The 10,709-nt window shown below is 37.1% G+C and overlaps 1 protein-coding gene and 1 non-coding gene across 2 annotated transcripts; both read left to right on the plus strand.

Moving 5' to 3' along the window:
* The first annotated feature begins 1,839 nt into the window (after positions 1 to 1,839).
* LOC145772545 (ribitol-5-phosphate transferase FKTN-like) lies at positions 1,840 to 9,055 on the plus strand. Its single transcript, XM_082584407.1, has 2 exons — positions 1,840 to 3,329; positions 3,956 to 9,055. Exon 1 carries the CDS (start codon positions 1,840 to 1,842, stop codon positions 3,298 to 3,300), a length of 1,461 nt encoding a protein of 486 aa, XP_082440533.1. The 3' UTR covers positions 3,301 to 3,329; positions 3,956 to 9,055.
* A 1,147-nt stretch (positions 9,056 to 10,202) lies between these two features.
* On the plus strand, positions 10,203 to 10,305 carry LOC145773051 (U6 spliceosomal RNA). Its single transcript, XR_014289469.1, has one exon. It is a non-coding gene; the product is annotated as a U6 spliceosomal RNA (small nuclear RNA).
* The last annotated feature ends 404 nt before the right edge of the window (positions 10,306 to 10,709 follow it).

Here is a 10,709-nt window from a genome sequence, read left to right on the forward strand (position 1 = left end):
TATTTAGGAGAACTGCTGAATCATTTTTTGGTGTTCACTCACTTCGTCGTCAAAGCGAATTTACGAGATTTAGTTTTCGGATTACTATCCGACCTAGTCCCCTTCCGGTTTTTGAACTTTAAAGGGTTAAGGAAAATTTTGCAGCAACACAGTTCAGAAAAACCATGCCAGAGTCATTAACAGTGTTGCCAACCTTGCGGTGTTCCTACAAGTTCGGGCTTGTTTTTGTTTTCAAGTTTGCGTATTTTTTTTGAGTTTGCGAGTTGCTTGTTTTTGAGCTTGTTTTTTGGCCAGTCAAACTTTTTTTAACTTGTTTTTGACACTGAAATTGCGAGGTTTTTATTGTAGTCAACATTGTATCCTTTCTTTTCAAGATAATTATTGCTTGGAATGGCGTAAACAAATGTCCTTCTTGAAGTAAACGTGATGTATGGACTGCAAAGGTTATATTGAAAATTGAACTGCTAAACTGCGTGCTTTATGCTAATTGGTATTGGTTGCAAATTATTGGGCTTGTTTTTGTGTTGATATGCCTGTTTTAGGCTTGTATTTTAGATTCACTTGTTTGTTTTAAAAAACAACAACCTGGCATCACTGGTCTTTAAATACGCAAATGCAATATTTTTAGTAATTGCTATTCATTGCTTTTTTTAAGTATCGATAGCGGAGAGTCGTTGCTTTTTTGGGCACTATCGAATAGTGAAATAGTCATTGCTTTTTGACTAACGACTTCCAACCCTGCCTTTAGGGTGAAGATCGTTTTTCATTCGGGGCCAGGGGGTCCCATCGGTAAAACTATTATACTGAAGTGTTGAGTAGGTTACTTTCTTAATGTATCTCAAAATAAATGAAACCCAATAATTCGACTACCATTTATTACCAAAACAAAACACGTTCAAATGTTAACATTTTCTGTGAGCTCATACACATATAATAACAATTGAGTATTGATCTGTGAGCTCATACACATTATAATAACAATTGAGTATTGATCTGTGAGCTCATACACATTATAATAACAATTGAGTATTGAGCGCTTATGGTATTTAGCTAGATTTTATAATTTATTTAAAAACAGTGTACATACTTTATTAATGTACGGTACTCAGGTTATAACGAAACTCTCCTATTATCAAAACTGATCAAAGGCCATCGAAATCAAGGAAGACCAGCAGAAACATTCATGCGAAGGGTTCGATCTCTTACAAAGCGCAACTAGGAAGAATTGCGACACTTGGCAGAAAATTACCAATTATGGACACTTTTTATTGACGATATTTTCCACCCATCTGATGTTAAATAAACTATTATTATTACAATACTTGCGATAAATCAAGTAGTTTAAAAAGTTAACTTGTTTCGGAAAGCTCGAAAAGTTCATGACTACGAATCCCCAAACCAGGAATGTTTTTCTGCCCTTGCTGTATTTATATTCAGACATACAGCCGTGTGAAGTAAATGCTAACTTGATTCATCTTGATATTGTAATAATCTCATTATTATATTATAATAATCTATTTATCTCATTATTCGGTAGTTCACCTTATGTTATGTCATGCAAGTCAGGACTCTAATTACTGGACAAATAAATTTGTTAAACATTTTTAAGGTAACAGAATGTTTATGATACTACCAATTTTATGAATTTATCTAGGCATTACAGGCCTCCCGTTAATCAAAAAAGTCATCATAATCAGAGCAATTTCTGCTTGAAATTCATATTTGAATGTGAAGTAAAATCATTGTTTTTCGGCAGTTTATCCTTGAAATCATACTAACCCAAACAAGACATTTTAAGCTAATTAACCCTTTTGTGTTTCAGAAATATATTTTAAGACAATGAAAGACATTTTCTCGCTTAAAGTTAAAAAAATAAGATTGTTTCTTTTGGTGGGATTATGTTTTTCAGCTGTATACTGGTTGTGCGCACCTGGTGGTCCTCTCAAACTTCCTACTTCTCCCGTTGTTGAGAAGCGTCTTTCTTTTTACAACATCTCAGTCAAGTCGATTGAAATAGCGAAGAAAAGCTTGGATCAATTTCTTTTCATTTTTGAAACACAGAACGTTTCTGTTCTTGTTTTTGACGTTGACATTTTACCAAATTTATTTGAAGCCCACCAAAAGTCATGGCGAACGTATGTACATATTTCGAAAAATGTATCCAAGGATTATCCGGAGAAAAAGAATGTTGTAACATTTGCGGTCCAACGTTCTAAGTTTAAAGATAAAAATGAAACGATCGTCCAAGATCTTGAATCTCGTGGCTTTGCTGTTCATTTATCTTTAGATATCGATTCAAGGCTTCCCATTGTAAACAATACTGTTCGAAGCGTACTGACACATTTGTGGGCTGCGAAACGAGACTATGTCATTCATGTGACGTTTTTGTACGAACGAGAAGGCGGCTATTTCTGGATGGGTCCGGTTAGCCGCGATGAGTGGAAAACAATTGAGAGAGTATTAGCCCCGAGTTTAGTTTCCGGAAACCACACTATGGAAAAAATTGGTAACAAATTCCAAGCTTATGCTCGAGCATTTGAGAAGTCAAATCGCCTCCGTGACCGAACCTTGAAATTAAATGGATATGATGTACAAATACCTTATGACATTCCTTCATTTTTAGATGAATATCGACATTCACATTTTATAGAATGTAATTACGCAAGAGCAAAAAAATATAAAAACGAGTACGAGAAATCACTAACCTCTGCAGATAAAATTTTTAAAAAGAAATCGAAAAAATTGATATTGGATGCAAAAGCAGTCTTTGATGAAATGAACGTGCCGTTTTCGTTGAGCAGTGGAACTTGTTTGGGCTGGTACCGGCAATGTGATATCATTCCTTATTCCATGGATGTTGATTTGGAAACTAGGATTTGCCATTATGATAAGAAAATAATAGAAAACATGCGCAAGGCTAAAATAAAATTACTATATCAATATGGAAAAGAAGATAATGGCCTTGAGTACTCCTTCAAAGGAAGTGGCAGAATAAAATTGGACCTGTTTTTCATTTTTGAAGAGGCAGGCAAATATTGGTTTGGTGGAACGCGATCTAGTGATGGCCAGAGATACAAATACAGATTTCCTAAATATAAACTTTGCTGGACTGAACTTTTAGAAATAAAAGTAAGAGTTCCTTGTAATCCTGAAGAGTATATGGTAGCAAACTACGGGGAAAAATGGATGGTACCAGAAAAAAAATGGGAATGGAACAACAGCCCTCCTAATATAGAACTAGATGGAAAGTGGAGCGACAAAGACAAAAAAGAAGCAATTCAAATCTTTAATGTAGGATGATCATTGATCAGCTTCCATTTTTGAAATAGGTTTGTTTTAATTGTTTGGTAAGTGAAAGCTGACAAGTCACTGGGTTGAGTAGTGCCATACAAACGCTTGTGTTGTTGCATAAGTCGATAGAACGATATTTTACATCGAACTATTTTATGACGTAATTGGCTTACTTTGTAGTTTGCACAAGTGTTTAATTTATGTTAAATTTTAATTATGCATGAACTTTACCTGGAATAACAGTCCGTGAGTTTTTATCAGCTCCCGTAAAAAACTCTCTCCAGTAACTGAATCAATAAACGATAAAATACATAAATTCCCAAAACCACAATATAGTTAAAATTTTAATAAATAAATAAATACTGACTAAGTATTGTGAATTTATATTCTCGCTTCAGTTCCTTATTTTTTATACCTCGTTTAGGTACCGTACTCTATAGTTTTCAGCGGTGTCTCTTCTAGTTTTGCAATGTGGCCCAGGCTACCTGTTTACACAGCGTAATATTTAGCAACGGAGCCTAACTTTTTTGTTGCACAAGAAACCAGCGCGTATTTGGATATAGAGCGTCTGTATCCGAAATATTTTTTCTCATGGGGTCTTTTGAAGATTTACTTTGTTGGTTAAGCTTTTATGAAATTTAACTATTGCATATTGCTAACACAGGTTTAGTATTTATGCCGATATTTGTGGGACGGAATGTGAACGATAATAGCAGAGATGTTTCCATCAAACGTCAAACAACAATCAAATATCTACGACGTCGTTCTCTTTCACTTTGAGCGGACATTCGAGATATAAATATTTCATCCCCAGGAGGTGTTTACGAGTGTGAATAAACTATGAAGTGCATTTGTCACATTCTCCATTTTTCCTTTCTTTTCTTTCGACACTGTATTAACTGCAACTCTGGCAGTAAAGATCACTAAATATTGCTGCCTGAGAGGATTTCAGATACTGAAGATATTAAGGATACAATAATTTCATTACTGAGATAACGTGTTATGCAACAAAGCTGATAAAGAGACTTGAGATAACTTATCGCGATCCATCTGTTCGGCAACCCTTATATTATTGCTTTTTGTTTCTTGAAGATTACATGAACTCTTTCGTAATCTATGTAGGCCGAATACACTTTTATTTTACGTCAATGAAGCAATAAACCATCCTGTTTAATGTTGCTTTTACTCTCAATTTTATCAGATGAACGTTGCAACTAGTGCTAGAAACGATAGTTGTCCTGATGAACACCCAAACTTTTCAGTATACACTTTTACTTAGTAGACTATTGCATTTTAAATCATAAAACCAAGTCAACAGCCAAGACTTTGTTGACGTTAGCTAATTTTAGTTTTATAAGCAACACAATTAATTGTAACCATCTTCATTAAGTTAAAGGAAAACGGTTTGGTTCGATCTCAGGTCAAGTCAAGCCACCTTGAAACTACTTGGCCATCGATTGTATTCGTTCTTGTTTAAAGCAAAAAAGATAACTCATATTGACTACAGTATGTTGTATAAGCATGTAATACTGTGAATGTGTTAACAAAAACTTTAAACGTACTATTTTTGATGCACTGACAGCTGTTCTAAAAGGGCTATTGACAAACTTCATATCACTTTTTCGTTACGTACGTTGTTGAAACAAAATGTATGTTAAAAATCATGCTGATGTCAAAGAAAAATTGGCTTCTTAATTCGTTACCTTGTCAAAATTGATGAGGAAGTTGTGTTATTGCTGCAATGACGTTGCTTGTTACAATGACATTTTGACTATGTAGTTAATCGTTTGTTCTTGTCATTTGTGATGGTATTTTAGTTGGTTTTAACATGAAAGTATTGTCTTGACATGAAAGTACCTGAAGCTGCCATTTCCACTTTGTGATGCGGAAGAGTTTTTATTTTCTCGGTAAAGTGCCTTCGAGTGTTCACTAGTAAGTCAAAATGTAGTCACTTTCGAACGCTACTTGCCATGTCAATGATTTGCTGCATATGTCACAATCCTTAACCACACTTCATGTGTTTTAACTGCTTGCTTGTAGCATTGCATGAGTTGCAAGGTGTGTAGCCCGTTTTCTTTTCTTATCCTGGCTGTTTTACTGCGCTTTTTCATTTTGCTCGATTTTGTGTTTGTGCAGTATGTCGTAGTTTCTGTGTAGGACTACTGTAGGCCTACCATGTTAGCATTAATCTATTTGCGATGAAATTTTATGTTGCTGAACTTGTTATATTTGTGGTAAACATAACGAAACTTAATCGACGTGGAGGCGAGCTGTATTTTGTATTTTTAAACAAACTTTTTCTTATATCTTTGCAACGTCGAATCATTGTCGTTTCAACTAGGGTTGAAATATCCGGATATCGGTTAACCGGCTAACCAAGACATTTTCACCTATCTGATATCCGGATAGTTTTATGTCGGTTAACCGTGTAATAAAAAAGTAAAAGTATTACTGTGTGTTGAGTGTTTTACGCCTCTTTTGTAATTTTGAAATCCTGCATGATCCCAGATTTTTGATGGATGATAAACTTAACACGTTTGGTGAATTCGGAAAAAGAAGCAAGGTATACGCTCTCGCAGCAACCCTTTTGCAAAGGTTACTTGGAGAGGTTGCAAGAGATCCTGAACCTAGAGTAGAAGATGAAAGCAACTTGGTATCAACTACTTCTGCAAGGGTAGAAAGAGGGCCTACATCTTTGAAGGAACAACTAGAGCAAGCCATCATGTCAGCATCTGTTGCTGCCACTGCAACTCCACCTTCCAAATCCAATACCATAAAACTTAGCAGAAGGACAATCCGAAAAGAATGTGAAGTCTATGAAGCAACAGCGAAACGGCCGGCCAATCTTCAAATTGTTTATGAAGCGGGGCTTACCATTCAGCCCACTTCTGTAAAAGCAGAAAGAGCATTCAGTGCATGCGGGTTTTTGCTACAAAACTCCGGTCTCGTCTAAACGATTCAACTATTGATGCGTTGGGCTTTATTCGAAATGCGTTACAGAAAAAATAAGCATTCGATAGTTTTCGTTTTATTGTGTAAAAATGAAACAGAGTTGAACCATTAACTTGTAACTGAGTTGCTTGTAAGATAACATGTGTATTTTAGTGGTTAAAAGACTAGATATGCTGCGACAGGGTAGCTTTCAGTGTTCCCTCCAATATCCGGTTAACCGGATAATAAAATTGCCAACTATCCGTATATATCCGTTATCCGGATATCAAGCTTTTACAACTATCCGTTCAACCCTAGTTTCAACCAGTGTTTCTGTTTTTCCTGTGGTAATTGAGTGTGTGGGGTTTCCGTTTTTTTTGTTTTTTGTTTTTTTTTACATTCAAATTAGTGTTGGGCGATATATCGAATTTTCGATACGATATCTTTTCAGTATCGATATTTATTTCGATGTTGTTCGATATTTTAGCTATTACAGCCCTAACTCGTAACTGCAAACCCCTACAAAAACGTTGCCGAGGCCAAACGGCAAAAGTTGAAATTGCCTCGGCAATCGCTGTGAACGTTTATTACGAAAAAAATTGTACCAAAACATGTAAAACGAGAAGCGAAAAATATGCTAGAGTAGTCTGTCCCGACCGCACTGTTTGATTTGTTGTGATGTAATAATACCAAAAGTAGCGATAAAGCGAACAACGCGATACGCACGCCGTTACGGTAATTCACGTTGAATAACTCACGGGGGGGGGGAAGTAAGTTAATTTTGGGTTGATTCAACGTTCGAGTCAGCACAAATCGATTTAATTTTCCCGGCGGGGTATATTGCGTAACAACAATGCCCAATAAGAAATTTACGTTTGTTTTACATTAATTTGACATCTAGCGACGTTGAATTGTCATAAAATAACGTTAATTGCTCAACCAAGTACCGGTAACAAATTAATAGCTCCCTGCGAGAAGATTGCCTCGATTTACGTATGCACTAACATAATTTCGGCACAATTGGGATACTGCGAGCAACACAAAGTCTGTTTGATAAAGAACTAGTCAAAATCGGAATCATCAGATGCTGTATCGGAGGATGAGATTGTCGTGTCATCACTGGAATTGGACACATCAAGAGACTCATCGCTTGGCTGTAAATCTACACTGTCTTCGCCGTTCGCAATGAAGCGTCCACGCAGGGCCGTAGCCATACCGCAGAGCAAGGGGGGCAAACTTTTTTTTAGGGGGGCCGAAAAAAATTGAAAAGCTCTGCAACGGGAAAGATGGGCAAAATCATTATAATTGTAGCTGTTGCTCGAGAATGTTGGGATTTTGCCAGGGGGGCGAGGGCCCCCGGATGGCTACGGGCCTGCGTCCACGTTTTGCTGTTTTCGTGCTTTGATACCCATCCACACGCCTCTTTCGCAGAGCTCCATCAGGGTGTTGACTAAGAAACAAATCTATGGCTGTGGCATAACGACTGGGAGGAATGTGTAACCCTAACCTTACAAGCGCTCGTGTGGCCTCGGCATTTTTATTGCCGACGCTAATGCGCCATTTATGCATCTGCATGGACAATTGCCGACACTAATTTGGAAGACTGAAAAACTCTTTTCTTAATTAGAACAAAAATATCCAAAAGTATCGAAATATCGAGTATTTTTTCAAATATCGTATCGTTTTGTTTTTTTCAATATCGCTCAACACTAATTCAAATGTGTAGGCCCTATTTGGGAAAATCGTCAGCTTCTTTGTGCTTTAAACCGCTCAAAGTTCTATTGCATCCTTCTATCCATACTTCAAAATCTGTTCAATGATTTAGATCCATGCATCACAAGGCATTGGTATGTTCGTCTGTTCAGGGTATGTGGATTGTGGATATCATCAGTTTGATCAATATCACTCATATCCTGATGTTTAGTTGTGTTTACAATCAACATCCTGACATTTCTTGATTTTTTTCTCACTTGTAGTTAATTTCTCAATCGGTGTTCTACCAGCCGACTATAATTTTATAGGCTTATTTATTAAACGTTTATATCAGACCTTGCGATCCACAATGAAGTAAACAGGGCAATTCAACAAATTCGCTTGCATGCACCGTGCATTATAAGCAACTTGCACATTATTGAACTTTCGTTTATAATGTTGTAACTTGCAAACTGTTCCCTACTTTCACAAAACATTCAAAAGTTGTTTTTTTGCTAAGGCTCCTAAATTTGAAACCAAACAAAATTCGAAGAATGAAAGCCATGATTGCTGTTATTTACGTTTGTTCAATGCATTTGTTACATGACTTTTTTAAAAGCGATGTTTGTGTTTTGCGTTTCTGTGACCGTTGTTTTAGAACAGTGATCCTGGCTCGTAAACTCTTACCTCAATTATTTGTACTTGTGCGGTGTTTAAGCGTTTTGGCTGATAGTGCCAAGAAACTATCTTTACCTGCTGCATATTGGTCTAAATTTGAAACTTGTTCAGCCAACAGAGCATTTCGTTTGGCTTCGTTGGTAATACAAAGAAAGCAGGCTCAGTTTGGTAGCTGCATAAAACTGACCGTCTATTAAGGCAAAAATCTTTTTTTTTTTTTGCTTATATAGAGTAGGCATGGCCATGGAGTAGGCTACAGCTTCGTGGCAGCATGCTTGTGAAAATCAATGTCAGTTGTAATTTGTGAAGCAACGAACGGTAAATGCGGACAACTGAAGATCGGCATTAGTTTCCTACTTTTTATATTGCTTTCCTTGTTTTTACAACAAACGCTCACTGCTTGGTTCTCGTTCGTTTGTATGCACTCGTAGTGTACCTACTTTTAATAAATTCTTTAAAAGATTGTGCCATTTTTACAGCTCAAGTCCCCTGTTTAGCGGATGTCTTTGTCTGTGAGAAGGCAACACAGAAAGAAATATGCTTGCGGTTTATCTGTAAAACGTGATGCGTGTAGCATATCTTATTCTAAGTTAGTGATAACCATTTTGTGCAGTGATAAACTGCAAAATGGGCAGTGATAAAATAAGTGTTTTTGGCCCAATAATAAACAACGCATACGAAATACAAAGAAGATTTCTTATGTTAATTTCTTTTTTTTTTCGAAAAACGAATTAGTCTAAAATAAATTTCGTATGAAGTTGTCTGATCTATATGATGTAATAATGTCCGTTTGAGCTTTTATCAGGTCATTTACGCAGTGAACGTGAGTGTTCGCAGTAAGACATGAGACCACTTGCAGACAATCGCAAGTAGCCTACGTCAAACTATCACTGACTGCTTGTACACCAACATGAACATGCCACCGCTCTCAGAATACAGTATAGCCTAACCCAAGATCTGCTATTTTGATGTAGATCAGGGGTCACCAACCTTTTTTGCATGCGGGCCACTTTGGCACTAAGGAGAGCTGTGGCGGGCCGCACTACTAAAATTTTAGGTAGGTTGACTCTTATGCTAGAAAAGAACGCATTTCGTACCCAGTATCCAGCGTTACATGTTGTTCATATTTATGTTGAAATACCGCAGCAACAAAATTAATCGAACAACGCTACTGCCAGGCCAAGCTCCTTTTACAACACTTTTGACTTTTTTTTAACAATACCTAATAAACGAGCGAGGCGAGCGGTTTCATCAGAATATTCATCGCCAAGCAAGAGTGGTGTTGTCACTTCGCATCACAAAGGATATCTTGCAATTAACAATTTCAGTAAACAAGGAGATGTTTGACACATCGTAATACAGGCAACAATAGTGACCTGCAAACATATCAGCGAAGAATTGGCTCCAATAACAGGGAAAAAGAAACCAGGCACCATGAAACAAATGCTTGTGGAAATCACCCAAAAATCGTAATTCTATCGGAATTCATGAACAGTTTCATCCTTTTTGTGAGAGTCTATAAAACCGTCTTTCATTTGTTATAGACAACTGTCACTTGCGGTGCTTATCAGCGTGGCAAGAATTTGTTGATTAACAACATTTTGCAGAACTTGCTTCGGCAGTAGATATACTAAAATTGGAACGATACAGAGAAGATTAGCATGGTCCCTGCGCAAGGATGACACGCAAAATCGTAAAGCGTTCCATATTTCATATAAAGAGAACACTGCTCGTGAATCACAATAACGGTGAAACACACACTAGTGTTTACATGACATTTGCAAACATAAGCAACCCTATGCTCACAGACATTTTGGAATTTCGAAAACAGACGTTTTAATCAACCACTGGGACAGTGTGGCTAGACATCGCATTGGAATAGCTTCAAGCAACCCCCACCTAGAACTATAATCTGAATGGTCGGTCGGTGGAATCGTATGAAAAGCGAAAATATGCTTCCCAGAAAGTATTTTTGGTTATACTTGTACGCTGATACCTTCCGCGGGCCGCAGCGATACAGCGTGGCGAGCCGCCAGTTGGTGACCCCTGATGTAGATGGACGGTAGAAATACCGCAAAGTTAAAAAACGCTAAAAGTAGGGAAGCAAGAGTGGTTTG

Source organism: Aplidium turbinatum, chromosome 6 (assembly GCF_918807975.1).
Source record: "Aplidium turbinatum chromosome 6, kaAplTurb1.1, whole genome shotgun sequence".
Classification (NCBI taxonomy): Eukaryota; Metazoa; Chordata; class Ascidiacea; order Aplousobranchia; family Polyclinidae; genus Aplidium; species Aplidium turbinatum.

Excerpts from the sequence above, each read along its gene's own strand:
- LOC145772545 (XM_082584407.1), top strand. The coding sequence starts at position 1,840 with ATGAAAGACATTTTCTCGCTTAAAGTTAAAAAAATAAGATTGTTTCTT.